The 26488-nt window shown below is 44.1% G+C and overlaps 1 protein-coding gene and 1 long non-coding RNA gene across 7 annotated transcripts in view; one reads left to right on the top strand and one right to left on the bottom strand.

The window, feature by feature from the left end:
- The window catches only part of LOC120370147, a 48942-nt gene extending 23266 nt beyond the window's left edge, over window positions 1–25676 (bottom strand). For 5 of the 6 annotated variants that reach the window (XR_005583646.1, XR_005583647.1, XR_005583648.1 and 2 more), the window contains exons 1-3: window positions 25442–25676; window positions 22785–22834; window positions 9547–9654 (exon numbers count right to left, since the gene is read on the bottom strand). This is a non-coding gene — a long non-coding RNA (uncharacterized LOC120370147). Of the gene's footprint in view, window positions 1–9546; window positions 9655–20532; window positions 20833–22784; window positions 22835–25441 lie in introns of those variants that run through there. The other variant, XR_005583650.1, reaches the window with a different exon arrangement.
- Window positions 2024–26488, top strand: part of LAMB4 (laminin subunit beta 4) — a 72728-nt gene continuing 48263 nt past the window's right edge. Inside the window, exons 1-11 of the mRNA XM_039484383.1 lie at window positions 2024–2057; window positions 3604–3761; window positions 10522–10657; window positions 14270–14343; window positions 16127–16315; window positions 18510–18573; window positions 18768–18982; window positions 20090–20210; window positions 22440–22628; window positions 23434–23613; window positions 25635–25744. Coding sequence (XP_039340317.1) covers window positions 2024–2057; window positions 3604–3761; window positions 10522–10657; window positions 14270–14343; window positions 16127–16315; window positions 18510–18573; window positions 18768–18982; window positions 20090–20210; window positions 22440–22628; window positions 23434–23613; window positions 25635–25744 — 1470 coding nt within the window. The remainder of the gene's footprint in view (window positions 2058–3603; window positions 3762–10521; window positions 10658–14269; window positions 14344–16126; window positions 16316–18509; window positions 18574–18767; window positions 18983–20089; window positions 20211–22439; window positions 22629–23433; window positions 23614–25634; window positions 25745–26488) is intronic.

The following is a 26488-nucleotide window of genomic DNA, read 5'->3' on the forward strand; positions in this document are numbered from 1 at the left end:
TTGCACCACCAGCCCCTCTAGCCCTTATTTTCAGTGCATGGTTCTACATCGTCTCCTCAGACACAAAGGATCAATTCTCTAAGTCAATGTGCACATCTGTTGGAAGTCCACTCTACTCTGGTTTTAATTGTCCCTACCCAAATTAGGGTATTCACATGCTATTAACCTTTTGTTGTAAATTAGATATAAATATGTTGGTTCTCAGCTGCAAAGTGGAACACAGAATCAAAGACACACAAGCCAGCATTTTGTGAATCCCAGACTCATTCTTAAACTAAAGCAATGCTATTTTCTACTCTAAAAATATCTGTCATGGTTTCTATTTACTGCATGTATTTGCTAATGGCAAAAACTCAGGCCGAATGATTTCACAAATCACCTCTTTGGCAGGTTTTAGACTAGTTTTCCTTTTCTTCTACGCCCAGATGCCTGAGGGTAAGCACTTTCCTTTCTTAGCTGAAACTCACTGGTATGTCTTGTCTTGCTGTCTTCATTTTGTTCCATTCATTTCTAGAAACGCTTCATCTTCCCAGGTCCAGGTAAGACCTTTTTCAACATTTAACTTTCCTGCTATGCATTGAGCTACAGCATGTCATTGTTGCTGATTGTCATTTCACACGTTAAACCAATGCAACAGCAAAGGTAGGCTTCAGTGAATATTGTTAGTGCAGCACTTTATAATATTAGTAATTCAGATACTGTAGTAGTGATGAGGCCATACAGCTACCTAGATAGATAGACAGGTTACTGTTGACATGTATCTTACTAGAAGTCCAAGTGCTGTTCAGTGGCAGTATTTAAAATTGTACTTAGGTCTGTCTATTATTTTCATACAGTATCAAGTTCTGAAGTTCAGCTCAACAGGAAAATGTTTGCTGAATTATGCCATAGGAAATTGGGTCTGCTGGAAATTCCCTTTACAACTAGATAGCAAAAGGCACAACTGCACAAAGGTTATTCAACTTCTCATACATAGTTCTTCAAGATCCTTCAAAGCTGCTGTCCATTAGGGGGAACTGAAATAATGAGATCCCAGCATAGAGCACAGAAGGCTGGTTGTCCTTTTATAATTTTTTCCAACTATTATAGCTAAAATAGCTGTGTAATTATGGAGATTGCAAACTATGCTTGCATAGGACCCAAGCCTGCAAATAAGTAAATGACTTTACTCATGTGACAAGTTCCACTGAGATGCCCCTACCCTGGTATCCTGTGAAATTTCATCTTAGTTTACGCCACATGGCAAGGGCCGTGTGGGAATTAGGATCAGGGATGGAACTGGAAAGCTGCTATTCTCTGAAACTCCACAGAAGTTAATGCTACAAACAGTATCAACAAGACCTCTGTGTCTGCTTGCCCCTCTTGAAAGGGAGTGGGTTATAATGTACACTGGGGACAGAATGGCTTCATTTGAGGTGTCAGGAAAGCAGGCACAGAGACTGGCATCTGCTTTCTCCAAGACCCCTGGGATTTATAGGTCTCGCTTCTCCACCACGAGAAAATCTCACAAGAAAAACCTCTTTTTCCTGATGATTCCCCTTCCACAAGTCTTTCTGCAGGGCATGAGCACCTGGTCCAGATCTATTAACTATTTTCCTCATTGCACATGCTTAATGACTCACTCATAACATTCTTTTTGCTATGAATATGGGCATGAGACAATTATAATGCCTCACTTGATCTGTTTAGGGTTAAATGGGTTATATTTAAATGATAAGATGGGACTTCTGCTTATAGCATTTTATTTTTATTCGTAAGTGTCAATAACTTTTTGAAATCTTATCAAAAGCAATTTTGAGATGTTCTTTTGCTTTGATGTAGCTGTTAGTCAGTAGCAGGAAATCAAAGCCTGTATTTCTTTTCATCTGTTTGTATTTTTATTTCAGTGGTATCAGTTAATGTAACGCAGCTCTGAGCATAATATACACATGAAGGGAGGTTTGATGAGGCAAAGTGTTAAATGTCATAACAGGTTTCTTTTCCTCCTGCAGGTATCCAGTTAGTTTGGTTGTCACATAAAAGAATGTGGCTTGAACTGATCATTCTTTTAAAGTTTGGTAAGTGCAAATACTTTACACATGTCCAGGCTAAACCTTTTTGGTTAATATTGTGTAATTTACATATTTTCCCAGCCTTTCATTACATTGCTTCATCTTTCCTCTAGTGTTTTAAATGGTTATTAAATTCTACTGAAATATAGTCCTGGTTAGACACAGGTGCAACACTACAATAACTCCTCTTTCCAGCACCTCCATTCCAAAGACCTGATTCAAAGTTCATTAAAGTCAAAGGAAACACTCCCATTGTATTCAATAGGCTTTGGGTCAGGCCCTAAAACAGGTAACCGATGCCTGCCAACAGTTGATAAATGTGAATCTGGGAAGCAAAGCAGGGCAGATTAATCAAACACCCCTATTACTTGACCACTGAAAATGCTTGTAAGTAAGCTGCCTGTCTGAAATATATCCTAAGCCATAAATTGAAGTTTGACAGTTTCAGCACTCCCTACAAACACTCTTAATTCTTAATAGCTATTCTGCTATATCTAAAACTGCATTAATACTGTCTCTAGTTTCCCTTAGAATCCTAAATCACAATTTTTATCAGAAGTTGAGCCAAGCAGAGTTAAACAATGATGCCTCCAAGGCTCCCATTCCTGTTCAATGTTTCAGGACAGAACTTGCCTAAAAGGGTAAAACCCTGCAAGGAAAATCGTAACTCACTGGGAGGAAAATATTGGAAGTCACGCTGGGCAAAGCAAGCCATAAAGCTTTGTGATTATCTGATTCCTAATTATTTTCTGTTCCTAAACTTCCATCTTCTCCTGGAAAATGTGGGGTATGGAGACCAAAGCTAGGGGTTCAATTCAAACAATCTGACAAGCTAAGGAATCACAGACTTAGATTCCAGTCTCAGTTACACTCGTATAAATCTGGAGCAACTCAATTGAAATCGGCAGAGTTACTCCAGATTTATATTAATGTAAATGAGATCAGAATCTGGCCCTGTTCATGGAGTCACCTGTGATGTTATCAGTAATACTGCATCAATGCTTGCTATATCTACATATGAAGCACAATGCAACTGCCTGGCAGTTTCACATATTTATTGCACAATGTAATATTGATCAAAATTTTAGCACTGATGTGCAATATGCTAGTTACCAATTTATTTATAATGATCTGCAGCAGGTATGTTCAGACTGGAAATAAGGCACACATTTTTAACAGGGAGGGTAATTAACCATTGGAACAACCTACCAAGGGTTGTGGTAGATTTGTCATCATTGGCAATGTTTAAATCAAGATGGGATGTTTTTCTAAAAGACATGCTCTATTTCAAACAGGACTTAGTTTGGGAACGTTCCTATGGCCCATCTTATACAGGAGGTCAGACAAATGGTCCATTCTGGTCTTGGAATCTATGAACCTATGAATTAGAGAAGTTCTTTTGAATCCTGTAAAGCAGCGTTAACAAAGGACAAAAGGAAAGTGTAGACAAAGGACAATTCAGGCGATGTTGCAGTGTAGCTACTTTTCTCTGAAGCCATGTAGCTGAGCATGTCACACCATTACAGCTGTATTTGTCTTCTTTTGTGTTCAGTGCTGTTAAGTCTCCTGCATGCAGAGGATGAGTGTGATAGTGGCTCCTGTCATCCAGCCATTGGAGATCTTCTGGTGGGTCGCAGTGAGCAACTAACAGCCTCATCAGTTTGTGGACTGACTGGCCCTCAGAAATACTGCATTATAGGCTACCTTGAGGTTGGTTTATTCTTATTTATAAAATAACTGCACATTATAAGAAGATGCTTCTAGATATGTTTAAATAAATGTCAGATGACAAGAAATATACCTGGTGAAATTATATATTCTATTAGGGCAGGAAGACAGCTTGGTAGTAGCCTTCAGGGTGATGTTTATTTCTCAACAGAAATGGCAATGCATCAGTGAGACATAGAGCATCAGAATGGCCATATTGGGTCAGACCAACGGTCCATCTAGCTCAGTATCCTGTCTTCTGACTGTGACCAATGCCCAGTGCCCCAGAGGGAATGAACCGAACAGGCTATCAGCAAGTGATGCATCGCCTGTCATCCACTCCTAGCTTCTGGCATTCAGAGGCTAGGGATACCCAGAGTATAGAGTTGCATCCCTGACCATCTTGGCCAATAGCCATTGATGGAACTATCCTCCATGAATTTATCTAGTTCTTTTTTTAACCCCGTTACAGTTAACATTCCCTGGCAACAAGTTCCACCGATTGACTGTTCAAGGAAGTACTGTGAAGAAGAACTTCCTTTGGTTTGTTTTAAACTTGCTGCCTGTTAATTTCACTGGGTGACCCCTACTTCTTGTGTTATGTGAAGGAGTAAACAACCGTTCCCTATTCACTTTCTCCATACCGTTCGTGATTGTATAGACCTCAATCGTATCCCCCCTTAGTCATTTCTTTTCAAGCTGAAAATTTCCAGTCTTTTTAAACTTCCATACCCTTAAATCATTTTTTTTTTGCCCTTCTCTGTACCTTTTTCAATTCTAGTATATCTTTTTTGAGATGTCGTGATCAGAATTGCCGCAGTGTTCAAGGTGTGGGTGTACCATGGCTTTATATAGTGGCATGGTGATATTTTCTGTCTTCTTATCTATCCCTTTCGTAATGATTCCCAACATTCCATTAGCTTTTTTGACTGCTGCTGCACCTTGAGTTTTCAGAGAACTATCCACGACTCCCAAGATCTTTTTTGAGTTTTAACAACTAATGTAGACTGCATCATTTTGTTTGTATTGTTGGGATTATGTTTTCTAATATGCATTACTTTGCATTTATCAACATTGAATTTCATCTGCCATTTTGTTGCCCAGTCACACAGTTTTGTGAGATCCTTTTGTAGCTCTTTGCAGTCTGCTTGGGACTTAACTATCTCGAGTAGTTTTGTATCATCTGCAAATTTTGCCCCCTCTTTTTTGTTCACCTCTTTTTTCCAGATCATTTATGAATATGTTGAACAGCACTGGTCCTAGTACAGATTCCTGGGGGACACCACTATTTACCTCCTTCCATTCTGAAAACTGACCATTTATTCCTACCCTTTGTATCCTGTCTTTTAACCAATTACTGATTCATGAGAGGACCTTCCCTTTTATCCCATGACTGCTCAATGTATTCACAAATGAATACATGAATCTCCAGTGACACTTTGCTGCTGCTGTCCTCAAGTAGTTTTCCTGTAAAATGCCTCATAAAGGCAAACATACACAGTATTTGTCAGTCTGATGGGAATCGTGCATGTGGAGAATGAAGTTTTGTAAGGCTATGACTACACTTCAAGCTGGAGGTGAGAATTCCAGTTCAAGGAGACATGCCCTCACTAGCTCTAATTGAGCCAGCCCATTAAAAATAGTGTAGCCGTGTCACCCAAGTACATACCTATCCAAAATGCTAAGGATATATTTGAGGTGGCTAACTCTTCCCATGGCTCATGCCACCACAGCTATGCTCTACCTTTACTGAGTTAGCCTGGGTATGTCTTCTCATGCTGGGAATTACACCTCCAGCCCGAAGTGTAGACATAACCCCAGTGGCAAGATTTTGTTTCTTGTGTACTGCACCTATAAATCTTTTAGGTGCCTAAATTCCTTTCAGGATCTAATCCTAACTCCTACTGATTTCAATGGAGTTAAGCACCTAAATACCTTCGGGGTTCTGGGCCTAAGAGTCTGCTGGATGCAGTTGCCATTTTATGTTCAGTTTAGATGTAGCGTGTTGCAGACGAGACACATACACAATGTGCTCTCTTATGTTGTTTTGTTGTGTAATTTAAAATAAAAAGTAATTAACTGAGCAACTATTCTTTGTGTATGAAAAACATAACAGCATATGTATGCTCTTTGACTGTGCAGGGAAGTTAGGCTGATTTCCCGGACAGTTTTGTGAACGTCAGAGAGGAATAGGAGCCAGCATGAGCAAACAGAGCACTCCCCCGAAAAAGCTGCGAAAACTGTCAGTTCTGACATTGCGACACATATATTTGGGATGTTGTAATTCAGTCAGTTGTAATGAATTCAAAGCTGTTTGCACTAGAGGACCATACACTCATTATCTTGATAGATGCATCTTGTCCCCTTCCACATGGCTGCAGTGGGCCTTGCCTGCACTAAAATCAGTCTGGGTTTGCCACATAAGGGGCCAGATGGGTAGAAACGTATGGAGGGAGTCTGCATCTTGTGTATGCCATGGAGCCCAGCTCTGAAGGGACCCACATCTCTGTGCAGCCGAGCTTAGGTGACAGGGAAGTGATGGATAGGGCTCTGCGTATCCAACAGTCATTGCCTGTTATCAGACTTCCTACTGATATAAATGGGAGTTTCCCTGAGCAAGGACAGTAGGACATGGTCCCATGAAGTTAATAAATAATCATGAGAAAAAATATTTTTCACAAAATACCAGATGTGAACTGCAGAGGAAATTAATGAGATATTGCTCATTTTAGAGGTAATTTTAAAATTACTATTTATCACCTTCTGGTCAAGTGCTGTGACAGGTTTAAAGTATAATACACTTCAGAACTAAGATAGTCAGATGGTACCTATCGAGCTAGTGCTGGTCAACTTATTCATTGTAAATCAACAAGCTGATGAATTTAACCACTTTTTCCATTCTCAAATAGTTTGTGAATTAGTCCTATTTTCTGTGAATCTCTTCACTTTTTGTAATTATCCACCAAATAGTTTGAATGAACAATTCTCAGGCAATATGGTTATTCATGAACTAGTCCCTATAACAATTTACTCTGATATTTGTTTTGTGTGGCCTTAGATGCACATGTTGTTTACTGCAACTTTTTTAACCAGAAGATTGAGGAATGAGAAATAATGAATAGTGAATAATATTGTTTGCTGATGCCTACCCTTGATAACATGTGAATATGGTATTGTTAAGATGAACAGCCATTCTTGAGACATTAGCACAATGATTTATGTGATCTGACACTGGTTAAGTGTCATGTCCTCTCTAGTTATTATTTTGCATAGAGGATAAGAGCCTACTACTGCTACCACCTAATGGGGTTATTCCTTCAGCTCAAAGAGTGGAGGCCTGTGATTTGGAGGCTTGACCCTATAAGGTGCTGAGCACTCTGGCCCCAGTGCAGCAAAGGACTTCAGTATATGCGTAACTTAATATATGTGAATAGTCCCACTGGAGTCAATGAAGCTACTCACATGCTAAAATAATTTCTTTGCTGGAGCAAGGCCAGGATTTTTAACTGATGAGAGTCCTACATTCTTTTCCCACTGATGACCCATGTCAAGGGTACTTACAAGAGAAAAGCTGTTATTGTAAATATTTGTGATTAGTGAACATGGTACAACTGAGCACCTCAGTTAGAACCTGTCTCCAAGAAAGCTACACGAATGAGAACACCCGGGTGAATGTTGTTTTACATTGGCTTTCTTGTGATATTTCTAATTATTATTAGTTTATTTTATTTCTGAGAGCATAACATCAACTGAAAAAATGATTGTCAACATTTGTATTTGATTAACAAAGATATTATAGCAGGTGAATGGCAGAAAGTTACTAATTCCCATATCACTAATCCATATCCCCATAATTTCTAATCCTGTATCACATTGCTTCAGAGGGAGGGGTAACCACAGCCCTGGAAAATGACGTTGATTACATTCAGGGCTGGTGCAAGGATGTTTCGCGCCTTAGGCGAAACTTCCACCTTGTGCCCCTCTCTGCCCTAAGGCGCCCCTCCTTCCCCAGCTCACCTCTGCTCTGTCTCCTCCCCGAGAAAGCCGTCGCTGCTTCACTTATCCCGCCTCCCAGGCTTGCAGTGGGGGAGAAGTGAAGCAGCCACGGTGTGCTCGGGGAGGAGGCGGGGCAGGGGTGAGCTGGAGCAGGGAGTTCCCCTGCGTGCCGCCCCCCCCCCCTTACTTGCTGCAGGCGGCTTTCCCTGTGCTCCCCTGCCCCAGCTCCCTCAGCCTAAATGTTGGCAGCGACCGGGGCAGCCAAAGATCCGGCAGCCGCGGTTGTTGCTGAAGAAAATGCCACCCCCCCCAAATCCTAGTGCCCTAGGCGACTGCCTAGGTTGCCTAATAGGTTGCACCGGCCCTGATTACATTCCCTCCATGCATAGGACAGGGAGTGGAAGGGAATGGGGAAGAACCAAGGCTCGGACAATCCCCACCTCCATGACTTCTCAAATCTCTTCTTAAACCCCATTTTGTCCCCACAATCATTGCTACCATGTTGTACTCCCCAATTATCTCTCCACACCCTCATTTGCTGTAACCAGTATCTCATCTGTTCTTTCCTCTAAGGTTTTCTCCCCTTAAATTGTTAATTCTATGGAGCAGAGAGTATGAGTTTGTTTTCCAAAGTGTCAGGTACACTGACAGTGTTCTATAAATAGTTAGTACTAATAACCTCTATGTGTCTCAGTTTCGTCATCTGTAAAATGAAGATACTAATACTTCCATACACAGGGCTGTTGTGAGGTTCAGTTTGAGGCCATCAAAAGGAAGATGCAAAGTTCTAAGTCCCTTATTAATAACATAAAGGAGGGCAGATGAATAAAGATTGTTATTGAAATTAGAATACATTGTTTCAGCAATAGCATTTTGGGACTGCATGCTCAGTGTGTGTTCTCTGATTTTGTGTGCATAATTGGCAGCTTGCTGAAACATCATTAGAAATAATGTTATGATACTGTTCTAATGAAATTCCAGAGTAACAGAGGGAAGAGAATAGGCCCCAGTCCAACAAAGATTTATGCAAGTGATTAACTTCAGCCACTTTAAGAAATCCCATTGAAGGCTTGATCTGAACATTTTATTGAAAATTCTGATTCAAGATTCAAAACACAGCTTGATATTTATGTTTAGAAAGAGAGCACTGTATATATTTTAGTCCTGTTTATAAAGTGTGACTGTATGTTTCTAAATTGCATGCTTATGTAAAATATGTGATTTAAAATATTATTCTACTTAGTACGTCTACAAATTTTACAAGGAAAAGAAGAAAATGTGCTATTGGAGAAGGTGTAAAACTGCAAATTTCAGAGATTAATGTAACCTGGCCGATTTTGCTATGTAAGACAAGCATATGCGTGTCATGTAGGGAGCAAAAATCTACCAGGCAAGGTCAAAGGAAGCAAAGTCAGTATCATATTATACATGTCTATACAAACCTGAGGCTTGGTGATCTCCACCCCTACTAAGCATTTTTGTAGCTTTAACTTTCTATAAAAATAGCATTTTAAAATGAAGTGTGGGGGATATTTTTTCTATTTATGTATACACACATTCAGGGTCAGACAGACAGTAGTAATGGTTGCATATAATATAAATGTATTAGTGTTTACAATCCATGCAATAATTATATATGTTACATACATAAGTGTATATATTCTGTACAATATTCACCAATTCCCCAGAGATTATACACTTTAAAAACATGCAAACATTTTATATACAACATAAGAACATAAGTGAGTAGAACACCCAGCCTTCCACAAGCAGGATAAAGAAAAAGGATCACCTGGCCTCCTCCTGAGGTTGCTAGCCAGCTTCATATTGGCATAAATGTGTTACTTGTATTTGGTGTCTTAATAGCAATGTGCAGCCAAGGATGAATCTGTTCAGATATCTGTGAACCAATTTAATTTTAAAAAACATATTTTAATTTTTAATAACAGTTTAATAGGTTCTCCTTCCAAGAGCCTCCCCAGCCTTACGAACGCAAATCCTTCCCCAGTACTCACTCCATAATCTCATTATGCTCTCTCTCACACTGCCGGTGCTGAAAAACTTTATGCACCAGTAACAAAACAGATAAAAGAGTTTTTAATTTTCTAATAAAGTTCCCCTCGACAACTCCCTGCCCATGAAACAAGCTCCTCCTGACATCATTACCAAACACCATCATAAATTCATTGAGATTTTCCTTTTAAGCTCCCCCTCCTCAGAAAAAGCTGGAGGAAACAGGTATTCTTCTGGCATGCCCGGATGGTCCCCAAATTTGGGCTTTGACTAACCAAAGCCCCCATCCTACACTATGCACATGTGGTTTTTGTGCACATGAGACAGCCCACTGGGCTCAATGAGATTACTCACATGCAGGGGCGGCTCTAGAAAATAGGCTGCCCCAGGCAGCGCGGTGTGCTGCGCCGCCCTTCCTCGGTCCCGCGGCGGGTCCCCTCTTCCCGCGGCTCCGGTTGAGCTCCCGCGGCAGGTCCACCGGAGCCGCGAACAGCGCCCGCAGGCATGACTGCGGCAGGTCCACCGGCCCAGCCTGCCGCCCCCTAGATTTGGCCGCCCTAGGCACCAGCTTGGTTTGCTGGTGCCTAGAGCCGCCCCTGCTCACATGTAAAGTTAAGTGTGTGCATGAGTGTTGGCAGGATCAGGTCCCAAGAGACAGGCCCCAATCCTGAAAACACTGAGCCATGTGCTTATCTACTGGATAAAGGGGCCAGAGATTGCACTGATAGTTTGTCTTGCTTATTCTGTTTTTTAGGGTGAAGAGAAATGCTTCCTTTGTGATTCCAGATACCCATATAATCCCTATACCCATCCCAACAGTCACCCAATTGAAAATGTTATCACAACTTTTGAGCCAGACCGGAAAAAGAAGTGGTGGCAGTCAGAAAATGGTAGGTTACAGTCAAGTAATGTTTCTTAACTTGGCTAGTTTAGCTTATTCTAATCAATATTTGCAATCATCACTTTATGAAACTATAAGACAATATGGCAGGGGTTCTCAACCATTTTCTTTCTGAGGCCCCCCCGCCCCAACATGCTAAATACACTCCAGGGCCCAAGAGTGGGGGTGCCGCCCAGCGCTTTGGCCATGGGGAGGGTTTGGGCCTTCAGCCATGGGCTTGGAGGGGCTCAAGGCTTCTTCCCCACGGAGTGGCAGGGCTGGGGGCTCAGGGCTTCAGCCATGGGGTACCAGGGCTAGCGCTTCTACCCCACAGGCACAGGTGGTGGGTATAATAGGCCAGGGGAGGCTAAACCTCCCCTGCGCAGCTGCCGCTGCCCTGCCAGTGAACACCTGGGCTGTGGTGGCCCCGCCTGCACTCCACCTCTTCCCATCCCTGCTCGGCCCCTTCCCCGAGGCCCCCCTGCCTGCCTGAATCCCTCCTCTCCTCCACTTCCCCTCCCCCTCGCCGTGTCCCACCTCTCTTCTACCTCCCCTCCCCCATGAGGACCACCCAACCCGCCACTTGCCACCTCCCTCACAGGGAAGGGGGTGTAGAGGAGAGGAGGGACACAGTGAATGGCGGGCCAGGGGGGCCTTGCAGGGGGGTGGTTGAAGGAGAGGAGGGAGTGAGTGGCAGGGGCCTTGTGGGGGACGGGGGAAGAGAGGATGGATGCGGCAAGCTGCAGGTGGTGGGGACCTCACAGGGGCAGGGGGGAAGGAGAGGAGGAACGCAGCAGTGGGGGGCAAAGCAGGGAGGGGACTGAGCAGGAGCGGGGGTGGGACCTGGGGTGGAGTGTGGGTAGGACTGTGGGCGGAAGAAGCGGGACAAGGAGAGCTAGCCTCCCCCAGGGGACGCTTCACCTGCCGCCCATGCCCACGGGCTGCCAGGTTCCTGCCCTGTGGGGCACCAAGGCTAGAGGCTTTTTAAGCCCGTGGCAGGGAGGGCAGTGCTCGGGGCTTCTGCAAGTTCAGCCCTGCATCTGGGGGGACTCAGGGCTTCTGCTGCGGGATGCCAGGGCTCGGAGTGCCGAGCTTTCTGCCCTGGGCACATCCCTTCTAAAGCCAGCCCTGCTTTGTGAACCCCCTGAAACCAGCTCACGGCTCCCCGGGGCGGTGGAGCTCTGGTTGAGAACCGCTGCTAATGCCACATGGTGCTTTGCCCTGTCATGGGGCCTGAGCACTAGCATGAATATTCATGCAAATACCCAGCCTTCCATGCCCAAATCTAAATTCCTCCTCCGCATAATGTTGGGGTGCACTTATTCTATAAGATAGAGTATCCGTACATATTAATGCCAATTAGCTCATTCTCAAACCTGCTACTTCTTGTCCAAACTGGTTTACGGTGGTTACTTCCATGTTCCTGCTGTGTTCCCTGTGGTCACCATCTACCATTAAGTTACGACTCTTACTCTGAGGCCTGTTATTAGTGCAAGGTCTTGTGGAAGTAGTTATGCTAACGGCTATGTTTTAGGTGAGAAAAGGGCAGGTCTAAGACAGTAACCCTTGATTATAAATTCTGCACTCTCATATGGAAGGACAAACAAGTAAACACAAAGAATACAGCACACCAAAGAATTCTGTTAGATGGCGGTTTTGGAGAGGGTTTTAGCAATCTGGTTATTAGACAGTTGGACCACAAAAACTTATAGGAATTATTAAGAAACGAGTGATGAAAAATTGTTCTTCTTAACCTCTGAGGATAGGACAAGAAGCAATGGGCTTAAATTGCAGCAAGGGAGGTTTAGGTTGGACATTAGGAAAATCTTCCTAACTGTCACAGTGGTTAAGCACTGAAATAAATTGCCTAGGGAGGTTGTGAAATCTCCATCATTGGGGATTTTTAAGAGCAGGTGGGACAAAAACCTGTCAGGGATGGTCTGGATAATACTTAACCCTGCCTTGAGTGCAGGGGATTGGACTAGACGACCTCTTGAGGTCCCTTCCAGTTCTATGATTTTATGATGTGGGTTGATAATATTAAGAGGGATGATTGTGGACCCCAGATATGCCACATATTGATGAGGGGTAGGTATTAATCTGTTACAGTCACAGAAGATTATCAAATATGGTTGGGTTTTCAAAAAATTAAAAAAAGAAGGGATATAAAAGATCCAGTTTAGTTCCCTAATTTTGGGGTTCATCAGTTTCCCAAGACAGTGTAAACTGAATCAGCTCTCCCTTCAAATGGGCTGCACTTACTTTTCCTTCCCATCTTTGTTTTGAATGGTCTTCACAATATAAGATTGTAAGTATGAAAATGCAGGAAACCACTTTATTGTACTGATCTTATTTTTATACTTGTACAGACTGATTTTTCTATTATTTCAATTATATTTGTCTATGTTAATTAAAGATTCTGTGTCTGCTTCACCAAATTTTATCTTCTTAATTAACTCCAAGTAGCCACCTGAAAAAGAACCTCTTATCTGTGACAAATGTATGTTTCATCCCAATAAATAATTATAAGTGTAATAATTAATTAGGCTACAGTAGCATCACAAACAGGAGTGATGAAGCACATAGCAGAGACCCTGTGGCAGGGGCGGTAGTGGGGGGCCTTGCAGGGGTTATAGCCACCCCAAAATTTACCTTAGTCCCCTTGTAGCCACCCCATAACAGCTGCCACTCTCCAGCCGCCCAGTTCTGAAGGCAGAGCAGAGAGAGTGGTGGCTGCTGGCCAGGCATCCAGCTAAGAGACTCAAAAACTAAAGGAAAAACTCAGAAGAAGTAGAAGAAACAGCAGAATAATGCTAACCAGTGGTTCTCAACCTTATTCTTTCCAAGTCCCTCCCATGCCCAACATGCTATAAAAACTCCAGGGCCTGGAGAGTGGGCCTCAGGGTTTCAGTTGCAGGATACCAGGGCTTAGGGTTTCTGCCCGAGGGGTGCTGAGCTCCTGGGCCATGGGGTGCCATGGCTTGAGGCTTTAGCTCTGGCAGTGGGGGGCTCAGAGCTCCTACCCCACAGGACAGGGGGACTCAGGGCTTTGGGCTTCAGCCCTGCAGTTGGGGGATTCAGGGTTTCAGGGCCCTGGGGCTTGAGGCTTCTGCCACGGGGTGCCAGGGCTAGGGGATCCAAGGTTTCTGCCCGGGCCCCAGCCAGTCTAAATCCAGCCCTGCTTCACGGACCCCCTGAAACCAACTCACAGATCCCCCAGAGGCCACAGAACCCCCAGTTGAGAACTGCTGCAATACGATACATTCTCTTTCTCTTTGATTTATAATGTTGGAGCAAAGATTTACAATGATTTAGATCTGGTCATTTGTAACTACACAGGATTCAGAAGCATTTGATAAAAAGAATTAACTTATCTACAGAGAAATTGTAAGCACGATACCTTGAATCAATTTATTTTCAACAGCTGAATCAAAGGAACTACAGCAGGATTGAATTACCTACCACAAAAATATATTTTTTCATAGAGCATCTACTTTTAATTTAAATCTGTTTTTGTGATAAAACCTACAGCTGCATAAACCACAATACCAGGTTGTGTACCTGTAGGAAAAATGAGTAATTTTACATCACTGATCTTCACTGTTTTTTAATTCCTTTTCAGGCATTGACCATGTTAGTATTAGACTGGACCTAGAAACCTTATTCAAGTTCAGCCATCTTATACTGACTTTTAAGGTACTCTGTTTAGATATTTTATTTGAGCCTTCACATAGCTTTATGTAAAGAGCATCATGGTTGCAAAGTCAAGCACTCAAAAGTTACGAATGACAGAATTAAGGTGGTCTGTGCAACATTAATTTGGCCCTTCTGTGTGTATGCTTTATGTTATAGTCTTTAATTACATGGTCACATACTATTTTTCCCAAAAGACCCCTACTTGGTTCTCTTAAAATTGCTTATTCACCATTGTTCCCAGTTTTGGGTAGTGGTAGTGATTCATTTTTGCTGAGAGAACTCAGTTGATGAACCCTGTTTCTTAGGTGCTTCAGTTCATACTTAGCCAGTCTATTTCAGAAAATCAAGTATCTCAAATAGTTGACTGGTGAATTAATCCTGCAAGCCTGCATGCTTGGAATTGTCATCAGCTGTTATTGGAGTTCCATGTGCAGACAGCTTGTAGGTTCAGACCTTAGGGCTTGAAGCAACATAAACTAAACCGGAAAAGGCATTATTTGGAAGGAGTGTTTGCCAGGAAACTTCCCCTTGTAGAGAGAAACCCTTCTATTTAGGGTATATCTACACTGCATGCTCATACTCATGTGAACTTTGATATAGCTTGAGTAACAATAGAAGTGAAGCCATAGCAGACACAGGCAGCTGCTTGAGTGTGGGCCCAGGGTCCTGGGTGGGTGTGGCTAGATCAAAGCTAGCTTGGGTACGTCTCTATGTGCTACACTCAGTGGTGAGCTAGAGCCGGTTCGCACCGGTTCACGGGAACCGGTTTTTAAATTTAGAAGCCCTTTTAGAACCGGTTGTCCTGCACAGGACAACCGGTTCTAAAGGGGCTTCTAAATTTAACAACTGGAGGGGGCGGAGGGCCGCTTCCCCTGAGCACATTATCCAAAAGTGGCACCTTAGATGCTCCAGCTCCCTGCTCCGCCTCCTCCCCTGAATGCTCCGCCCTGCTTCTCCCCCTCCCCCCTGCTTCCTGCGACTCAGCTGTTCATGCAGGAAGCCTGGGAGGGCATAGAAATGGTGCGGCGGCTTCGCATTCAGGCCCAGGGAGGCAGAGGACGGAGCGGAGGTGAGCCTCCGCCTCCCAGGCTTCCCGCACGAACAGCTGATTCACGGGAAGCGGGGGGGCTGGGAGTTCGGCCTGAACCGGTGCTCCAGGCGCTGCGCAGAAGCGGCTTGGCCCAGCTCCAGTCGAGCAGCGTGGCTGTAGCGCCGCCAGCCACCTCCAGGCAGCGCGGTAAGGGGGCAGGGAGCGGGAGCGGGGGTTGGATAGAGGGCAGGGGGGTGGGGGTGAATAGGGGTCAGGGCGGTCAGAGGGCAGAGACCAGGGGGGTTGAATCGGGGCAAGGGTCTCGGGGGAGCAGTCAGGAAGGAGAAGGGGGATTGGATGGGGCAGTCAGGGCAGGGATTCCCAGGGTGGTCAGGGGACAAGGAGAAGGGGGGTTGGATGGGGCAGGGGTCCCGGAGGGCCATCAGGAATGAGAGGAGGGGCTGGATGGGGTGACGGGGGCAGTCAGGGGACAGGGAAGGGGGATGGCTGGGGCAGGGGTCCCAGGGGGGGCATCAAGGAACGCGGAGGGTTGGATGGGGCAGGAGTCCTGGGGGGCGGGGACGGGCCACGACCCTCTTGTGGGGTGAGGAGGGAGCCAGTTGTTAAGATTTTGGCAGCTCATCACTGGCTACACTCACACTTCCCATTTGCACTGTAGACATACCCTTAGTTCTAGTAAAAGCTTGTTCCAAAAGTCTAATTAAAGAATTATTGCAACAATGTTTCTTCCAGACATTTCGGCCTGCGGCAATGTTGGTTGAGCGCTCCACAGACTATGGTCACACCTGGAAAATATTTAGATATTTTGCACAAAACTGTGCTGAATCTTTCCCCAACATCCCTTCTGGTCCAGCAAAAGGAGTGGGAGATATTGTTTGTGATCCAAGATATTCAGATATTGAGCCCTCCACTGAAGGCCAGGTATTTCTTAGTGTTTGTGCTTTTTTTACTTCAAATTACACTGATTTTCTTCTCATGCCAGTGAGAGATCAGCGAGCCAGTTTGTATTCCATGTCTGATTCTTCTCACACACTGGTTTTACAAGGGGAAATGCCTGCAATGGGTTACACTGAGAAGAAAATCAAGACCACTCAGTTTTATTTTGAGTTTCAGGTTCAAATGAACACATACAGAAACTCATCCAAAACTATGTCGTTTCTCCAGGTTTCCACTGTAAACCACAAGTCCCTCCCCACAACAGGTCTTTACTCCCCCTAAACTTCCGCTGACCTGTGCAGAAGCCTATTCTCTGATATCTGCAGGTGACAGCCAGTTGGCTCCCTTCTTTAGCTTCAACCTGTGGGGCTGGGGGCTGGTCTCTCTAACAAATCCCCCACAAGGGTCTTCTGTCTCCCCCACCAGTTTTTTAGTAAGGGGACACAAAAGCTTTACTGAGTCCCATGGGACACTGATGGCAATTGCCACGGAGAAGCATTAGAAGGGCCAGCATTAGGATTAGCACCACCCTCCATTGGTTTTCCTGCATCCTTTCTGCTCCTATTCCCTTCACCTACAACATACTCTTTCTTCCAGTATGGAACTTGGGTTCCAGAAATTTAGTCTACTTTAGTTACAGCAAAAAGCTCTGCTCCCAGTTTTTCTGAACATTTTACAGGCCTCAAATGTTTTAGCACTCTTCATTCCCATGTATGAATCTGAAACCAGCAGACTTTCATATGCCTTTGAGTGTCATAAAAGTTTGCATAGCTCTGCTTATAATGCATAAAAATCATGCTTCATGCAAAAGCTAGCTGAATATTATTTGTTAAATAATATATATTAAATTTTGCATTATTTTATTAACATTTTTGTTATTATTTGCCCAGAATCTAAAACAAGGAAAATAATTTGTGAATACTCACCAATATTTACAAATTTCATGAACATGTTCCAATAAAATATTCACAAATAATTTTTAAAACTAATTAGCCATTGTTTAAATTATTTTTGAAGATAAATATATTATATTCACCCAGCTTTACTTCATACAGCCTGCATGCACACAGCTAAATTCAACGTTTAGGTGTCCTAATGCATCAGTAATAACTGTATACAAGATATTAGCTGCTCATTTTAGCTCTGTAGCTATATACTGACATTTAGTATTAATTAGCCTTGAAATATTTCCAAATTTATAAAAAGCACTGTACTAGCATTTGTTTTTTGTAAGTTTCATAGGGCTAAAAAACAAGAGTTACACAAAATTTCACAGCAGTTTTTGATTTTTCAGTAAAACAGGTACCATTATTCTCAGAGAAATGAAGATCACATATTTGCAAAAAGCATTAGACTCACCAGTAAACCTTTATATAGAAGGATACCCAAGAGAATTCTATTTAAATTACTTAACTTCTATTCCCCTTTGTCACAGGGAGCAGATTCCAGTTCCCCACTCACTTTTAAAGGGCCCAATCACCCTGTGACAGCCCCCATTCATCTCTTCCACTTCAGTCTCTTATGTTAGTTATTATCCTAAAGAGCTTGTTGGCAATTCTCCATTTCATTCCCTTCTGAATCCTGCACATCAATGTAATATTGACTCTCAGCCCAGCTTTACATAGGGCTGAGCTAGCTATTTCTTTAACTCCATACCCCTGCTCCCTGGGTCCAATTTGGGTCATGCTTTGCTACATTGCTGCAATTTCAGGCCTCAAGTTAGCAAAGCACTTAAGCAGATGCTCAACTTCAAGCACAATTATAAGTGCTTTGAGCCCTCATTCAGGAAGGTAGGGGTAGGGCTAGGGGTGGGGTCATGTGGGGGGTGATCACAGGGGTTACTCCCCTGACCCCCAGCTTCTCTCCCCCTCCCCCACCCCTCAAAAATTTCCCCACCAGTTGCTGTCCCGGCCAGTCAGGGTAAGCCACTGGCGGGCTGGGACACTTTGTTTACTTAGGTTTACCTCCGTGCGTGCAGACGCTCGAGGTAAACAAACCGTCTCGGCCCGCCAGTGGCTTATCCTGATGGCCCGGGAGCCAAAGTTTGCCAACCCCTGAATTATAGGGTTGGCTTATGAATGGGTCATAAAAAAATTCCATTTTTACTTATCCATCTTGGGGGGTCGGCTTATAAACGAACCGGCTTATGATCGTGTATATATGGTAATTTGTTTTACAGGTTGTCTTAAAAGCTTTGGATCCCAGCTTTGAAATAGAAAATCCTTATATCCGATCTATCCAGGGTATGTATAGTTTGGGTTTTCTTTAAACATAGTTATTTGTTTGTCTTGAATGTTAAATACTATGGTCTAGATCCTCAGCTAGTGTAACTCGGCGTAATGTAGCTAATTTACATCAGCTGAGCACCCTGTAGATTTTCAAGTGAACAGAGTTTTTAGATTAATTGTGGTTCTTTATTTCCTTTCTCGTATCCCAGAGCTCATCACCTTAACAAACCTGAGAATAAATTTCACGAAACTCCACACTCTTGGGGATACTTTATTTGGAAGAAGGCAAAGTGATCTCCTTGAAAAATATTATTATGCAGTTTATGAAATGGTTGTCCGTGGAAGTTGTTTTTGTAATGGTCATGCCAGCCAATGCAGTCCAGTGCAGAAACTGCGGGGTGATGTTTTCTATCAGCCTGGAATGGTAAGCTATAAAACTTCCAGTCCTAAAAGGGATTCCCTATATGGTAATTTTTGGATGATTATCCTTGGACTGTAATTTGTGATTCAACATTTTAAAAATATTTTAACATTGCGTCCTCCATTAAAAACACTGGGCCAGATTAAAAGAGACCAGAATCTGACCCCTGTTGGCACTAGAGTGGTAGTTCTATAATAATTGACACACAAACATGTTAATAATAGCATGAAAATACCAGAGCTGTAATGGTGCAAATGTAATCCAGTAAGTGATCTGTGCTGTGTGCAGATTTGAATGGCTACTTTATTGGGTACATTCCATAACACCAGTAGGGTTTGGTGAAAACTCTGCTGCATGAAAAGAGTCATCAGCACAAAGAGAATTCCCTGTTTCTACATTAAAAACAAGCAAACTGGTGAACAGCAGATTGTCCAAGGAGTCAGGAACAGAATAAAGTGTTTAAACCTCAGTTTCTGTCAGTAGAAGTATCTTTTCTAACATTTCTTCAATATCTTTAAGACAGGTTGGTCATTGTTTCCACACACTGTCCATGCCTCTTGCTCATGTAACTGAGAATTGTTTCTGTCACATGAGGGAGCCAGAGGGCTCTGAATTTCTCTTCTTATGCTGGCATACCAAAAGCCTAGGGTTACTTGCGTATTTTAACATGGGAACATTTTAGGTTGGCATATAGCATTTTGGGGGGATCTATCCAGCCCTGCGAGTACATAGGACTCTTCATGTGATGTTTAATTGTTCAATTTTGGCAAATGACGAATTTGTAGTTTTAAAGCTTATCTCAGCAAAGCAGGCAAAGTCACTCTTGAAATCAGTTACTTTCTGGAGATGAAACAAACATCAGGAATACCATGTTTCATTATAATTAACATACTAAATTTCTCCCTCTAAGAGAGAGAGGCAACCTGATCTGGTTCTGGCACTATGGAAGTTTTCAGTCTTCAAGAATCAAAAAGTAATATATTATCCCACATGAAAGAAAGCTATATTGGGGTGGGGGTGGGGGTGGTTGGAGTGTTTTTTTTCTGCCAAATGACCCAAAGTCAATGGACTAAAGAACATTCAATTATTTTTGTTGTTGACATGTTGCAGGTTCATGGCAGATGTGTCTGTCAGCACAACACTGCGGGCATGTCCTGTGAAAGGTGTAAAGAATTCTACAATGATGCTCCCTGGAGGCCAGCCGAAGGATCGCAGGATAATGCTTGCAAAGGTACCCGACAAATAGTTACTTAATTTTCATTAGACAGTTGATAGCACAGTACAATCTCATGCATTGCCTACAAGGACTGCTGAGCTTTCAGATGGGCTTGTTTCTCATGCTTAAACCCAGCAGAATAGGATATCCTAGATGGATTCAGGTGTTAGCAATGCATTGTCAGGAGAGATGTGTGGCAACTGTGCTGTGTCCCCTGGTGGTATATCCGTATATCTAACATTTGTGTTGCTCTCGGTGAAGGAAAGCTATTTCCATTTCCAATTCTCAGTAGAGTAAAAGTACAGTGAACAAGAAAACGCAAAGAAGGCAAAAGGGATTATTCACTGCTTAGGGTCTTTATTGCAAATGAGAATATTATTTAGACAAAGCTGTATTCTTTTCAGTAGATTACTAGCAGATTACTAAACCATCTTCAGTACATGACAAAATTGTGATGGCCACAAGGGATCTAAGACATTCTGGGCCAAATTTACCTTTACGCTCCAGCTGCTTTGCACCACCCCAGTGATATAAAGCAGCCAGATCAGACAGCTGAATCTGATCTGTAAGTTCTGTGCATCTGACTGTTCTCAGTTATATCGGTGAAAATTGTGAGTCGCTCCACTGAATTTTCATGCTGGTAAAGACAGTGTGAGATCAGAATCAGACACTTTACTTCAGCTGTGACATTCTTCATCCCCACTGCCAGGCCTGGGGGAAGTCACACCCAGGGACTATTCACCCCACTGCCAGGCCTGGGGGAGGTCACACACCCAGGGACTATTCACCTCACTGCCAGGCTTTCGGGTGGGGTTGTCAGCTCCAGGTCTTTTTCATCCTCCCTAAGCCTGAGCGGGAGAGGGAGGGGTGCTGTTCAGTTTTAATTGTGTCCTCTTCTCCCTCTTCACAGGGATAAAGAGGAGCTGACCCACTTTCTGCAAGTGTGGGGGGCAGTGCCTGCCTCCTGCAGCAGCTCTCATTGGTTGTCCTTTCCCAAGAGATAGGGAAGTGGGGAAGGCAGCCAATCAGAGGGGCTTTTCCCCTGGGCAGGGCAAGACATCCTATGAAAACTGGCTCCAGCAGTAACAAAAATCATATTACTCATGATCAAATCATGAGAATTGGCAACGCTGCCTATTGCTCTCACTGAAACCAATGGCACTTTACACGGATTGGTATTTTTAAAAGCACACATCCACACCAAACAAGAGTTTGTAATTATTCAGAATGATCAGTTATGCATATTGCTAATGTATGTAAACAAGTGAACTTATTATTATTTTTACCCTTGTCCTTCCTCTCACTTCTCTCCTATCAGGGCCGGTGCAAGGATGTTTCACGCCCTAGGCGAAACTTCCACCTTGCGCCCCCCCCCATGCCCACACCCTGAGGCACCCCCCCCCACAGAAGCTCCCCCCCTCCGCCCTGAGGCGCCCCCCTTGCAGCAGGTCCCCACCCTCCACCCTGAGGCACCCCCCCGCCCCAGCTCACCCCTGCTCCACGCACGAGCACGCCGTCGCTGCTACACTTCTCCCACCTCCCAGGCTTGTGGCACCAATCAGCTTAGGCGCCGCAAGCCTGGGAGGCGGGAGAAGTGAAGCAGCGACGGCGTGCTCGGGGAGGAGGCGGGGCAGGGGTGAGCTGGGGCAGGGAGTTCCCCTGCATGCCACCCCCCCCTCTCACTTGCTTCAGGCGGCCCTCCCCGCACTCCCCTGCCCCACCTCCCTCCGCCTAAATGCCGGTGGCGACCGGGGCAGCTGGATCTTCGGCCGCCGCAGTCGCTACCAAAGAAATCCCCCAAATCCCAGTGCCCTAGGCGACAGCCTAGGTCGCCTAAATGGTTGCACCGGCCGTCTCCTATTGTTTGTCACACTCACTGGTTCCGTTTTGTCTTCAGTTAGGCCCCAATCCTGCAAACACTCATCCACATACTTAGCTTTTTGCAAGTGTGTAATCCCACCAAAGTCAGTTGAACTACTGTACTAACTTGCATAGTGTAATTGTTTGCAGGATCTGGGCCATACATTGTAATCTTTCTGAGCATGGTACTGTGTACAGCTCCTGGACTTGTAAATCACCTGGCATAATGGGGCCGTAGTTATGAGTGACACATTGGGGCACTACTGTAATACAACTTAAAAAATAATATTAACATTAATAATTGACTTCAGTGGGAGCACGATCAGAAGTATGAATCAAAATGTGCCGGCTCTTAAATAAACCACACTTTGTTTTCTGTTTTAGTGTGTAAATGCAATGGCCATTCAGACCGATGCCATTTCGACATGGCCGTGTACGTAGCTAATGATCACATCAGTGGTGGTGTATGTGAAGACTGTCAGCACCATACCATGGGGCAGCACTGTGATCAGTGCAAGCCTTTCTTTTACCGGGATCCTCTCAGAGCAATTTCAGACCCTTACGCCTGCATCCGTAAGTGCTTTGTTCTTTCCCCCCTTTATAAATGGCTAGCAATGATTGGATCAAAATTACATATTTCCAGTTCTCTTTGTAAGCTGCTACACTCTCCAAGTGCTTTCTTCATCAATACACTTAATAATCAATATAGATGTAAAAATGTTTGCCTACCTCAGAAGCAGAAGCGTTGTATAGACCAGTTGATTAACAGCATTCTCAAGCTAATGGGGGAAAAGAACCTGCATTAATTTCAACTATGGCTCCTCACTGAATTCAGCTTTGAAGTCTGGCAGGGAAGATATCTTTCTTGTAACAAATCAGTATAGATATGAATAGCCATAAATGGCCAGACTTAGGCCAGCCCCTGCGCGGGTACAAGAGAAGAGGCGAACACAATGAGTTCCCTAAAACCTTGCATCCTTCAAGATGGATTTACCAGAACCCTATTCAGGAGTGTATTGTTTTGCTTTTTCCTACCATCCTGGAGATGCTAGGTACCTGAAAGAGGGTGGGGAATGACTAGGATGGGGCCATGACTCCTCCCTCTGCACAAAGAGAAGAGGGGAGCATTTGCATTCTTCAAGGGATGGGTAGCTTCCCCTCCAGTATGTTTTGCCTGGAAGGCCCTTGGAATAATTTTGGTTAAGATGAGGCTTTGCTTGTAGAGTATCTAACACTCTGGGGCCCTGATCCTGACAGGAGTCTCTGGGCACTACCTGAATACAAATATTTAATAATAACAATTATGGAACCTGCAGTTTAATGAGTATTTCTAAATATCATTATTTCCACATCTCCATTTGAATATCTGTGTTTGTAGCCTGTGATTGTGACCCAGAAGGTACATTATACAGTGGGTTGTGTGAAAGCCGTACAGACCCTATTCTTGGAACTATTGCTGGTCGGTGCCTTTGCAAGGAAAACGTTGAGGGAGTCCGTTGTGACATGTGCAGGCCGAGCTACTATGGGCTGAGTGGCAGTGATCCTCTTGGCTGCCAGCGTACGTAAACTATGATCTTTTTCTTTTTTCCTTTCAAAACTTAATTTTATGTGACAGAGGCAGATAAAAAATAAATCTGGCCCCTTTACAAGTCACATCAGGTGGTCTGCCATCACTTACTGCACCAGGTGATATTTCCTGGAAATTATCTGAAATGAATCATAGAGTCAGAAATGTAGGGCTGGAAGAGACCTGGAAAAGTTATCCAGTTCAGTCTCCTGCACTGAGGCAGGACCATGTAAACCTAGGCCACCCCTAACAGGTATTTGTCCAACCCAGAGGTGCCAACTCTGTGGGTGCTCTGCAGCTGGAGCACCCATGGGGAAAAAATAGTGGGCGCTCAGCACCCACCGGTAGCCCTGCTGATCAGCTCCTCCCTCTCCCCCTCAGTGCCTCCCACCCGTCAGTGATCTGCTGTTCAGGAGGCCCTGAGGGAGGGAAGGGGAGGAGCGGTGGTAGGAAGAGGCAAAGCAAGGGCAGAGTGTATTTGGGGAGGGGAGGAACAGGGCAGGAAGAGGCAGGGTGGGGGTGGGGTAGGGCCTGGGGTGTAGCAGGGGTCAAACAACCCCAGGGAAACCAGAAAGTCAGCGCCTCTGGTCCAACCTGTTTGTAAAAACCTCCAGTGATGGGGATTCTGGAGCTTGACTACCCTTACAGTTGGAAAGTTTTTTCTAATATCCAAGCTAAGTTTCCCTTGCTACAGATTAAGCGCATTACTTCCTGTCCTATTTTCAGTAGACATAGAGAACAATTGATCACCATCCTCTTTATAATAGCTTTAACATGTTTGAAGACTGTTACCAGGTCCCCCACAATAAAGGAGGCCAGTCAATAAAGGAGAGTAGGACTAGAAATATACGATTTGCCAAAAACATGGTATAGAATTAGCCCCATTCTCTTTTAAATAGAAGGAATATTAAATATGTGATCTGATTCCTTTGATAAGGGGGATTTCAAACAGGCGACATTTATATTTAAATTAAACAATATCAGAGTAATTTGGTAATCATGAAGGAGACTAGCTTGAATCACTCATAGTGCAGGTGGGCTTTATGCAAGACTTCCCCAGCATTCCTTCCCCCAATGCACCGCCCTTCTGGCTTGCAGCACTCATGGTATCCCAGGTTCTAATGTTCTGCTGTCAGTTTGTAGGGTTGTTAGTGACACAGACAAATGTCCATTGCAAGCACCTTATGTCAGATTTTGCAGAGTCATGTCCTGGGTTAGTATTTCAAAAGCATATAGAAACTATTTACCTGGGCAGGTAAACCAGTGCCTTTTAAACAGGGAAAAGGGGAATGTCATCAAAATCCCCCGCCGGTCATTCGATTCATATTTTTAGGGTATAAAAACATGAAGTCCATATAAACCCACCTGGAACAGAAACAAAACAGATGAGGTCTGCACTACCATGTGAGAACACTCTTTTGGGGATGATTTAGGGGGCCCTGTACCTTGGGCTGGTAAAGATCAAGTAGGTGGCAGACCTGACACACTGAGTATCAGAAGGCTGCAGACTGCATTACTCTCAAGAACTTTCGGTCAATCACTTCTTTGAACCAGTTTCAGGTGAAATTGTGCATCTTTGTCCTCCTCAGGGACTGTCAGATTTTGCAAACACATTGTGCTTATCAAATAATAAATAACAATAAGGGTAATAAAGGCAGAGGTTAGGCTCAGCGATTGTGAGAATACTAAAGTGGAGCAAAGATGAAGAATGCAGCAGAAACCACTGCATAGAACTTCTTCCAAGAGTCCAACATATTTTGCCAGAGCCATCCCTTGCCCACCAGCAGAGCTTCTCTTTCCAGATGCCCACCAAAAATACCTGAGGATAACGATCTGCCCCTCAGAAACAGCTGGTTTGCTAAGTATTAATTGGATTCTGAAGCTGGTCTTCTGCAGTTTGTTTCCCTGATAGTTGAGTGCAATGGTTATTTCAAATTCACACCAAAAGTCAGTGTAGGGCTCGTTCCTGCAGTGGCACTAACGGACGTGATTATGTGTTTCTTTCCTTGCAGCCTGCACCTGCAACCCTTCTGGGAGCTTGTCTTTCTCGATGTGTGATCCAGTGACTGGAGAGTGCCTCTGCCAGCGCTTTGTCACAGAGCCACATTGTGATGAATGCCTTGTATGTAATCAGGAGGCTTTTATTATTGCTTCATGTAGCATCCTGTTTTACACATCCTCAAAGGTCTTTGCCTTGCCCACGTCCTGCCTCCTTATGGCTTCTGCCATGGACAGCCTGTTAAAGGGGAACACAACACGATGCCAAGTGGAAATGGCCCATAGGCCACAACATTTATCATAGGATTAGACAAAAAAGAGTGACAGGGCATGAGAACAAATAGTCCTTGCTACAAGGAACCCTCAGATGAGTCTCTCCACCCATTCTAATTAAAGCAACCTGGAGTCAGACCTCTGTGGTGCTTCAATTGATCCAACCATGTTCTCATCCAGGTCTGGCTGGCTGGAACATAGCCGGATTCTGCTTTTGCTGAAGTCATTGGCAAAACTCCCATTGTTTTCAATCGAGCAGGATTGAGCCATCAGATGACTAAACCAGCAAATGCTGTGCCCATGTAGAGATAGTTAGATTGTCCCAAGAACATCCCCCAGCAGACTCCAATGGGGATGGGATGGGGGGCTACTGCCTTGTGAGTGACATCCGCAGTTTCTACCATGTTCCCACTATGACAGCCTTGAGTGACTGTTGTTAAAAACACTTGATGGCTTGTGCCCTTTATGTTCTCTTATGGGGGAATCTGTCATGGCTGAAAATATAGGTGGGAACAGTTAGGGTTGGACAAGTATTGAAAAGCATTGTCTATGAATATTCACTTGAAATTTTAAATGACTGAGCTTCATCTGTGAT

The sequence above is a fragment of the Mauremys reevesii genome, linkage group 1, assembly GCF_016161935.1.
Source record: "Mauremys reevesii isolate NIE-2019 linkage group 1, ASM1616193v1, whole genome shotgun sequence".
Classification (NCBI taxonomy): Eukaryota; Metazoa; Chordata; order Testudines; family Geoemydidae; genus Mauremys; species Mauremys reevesii.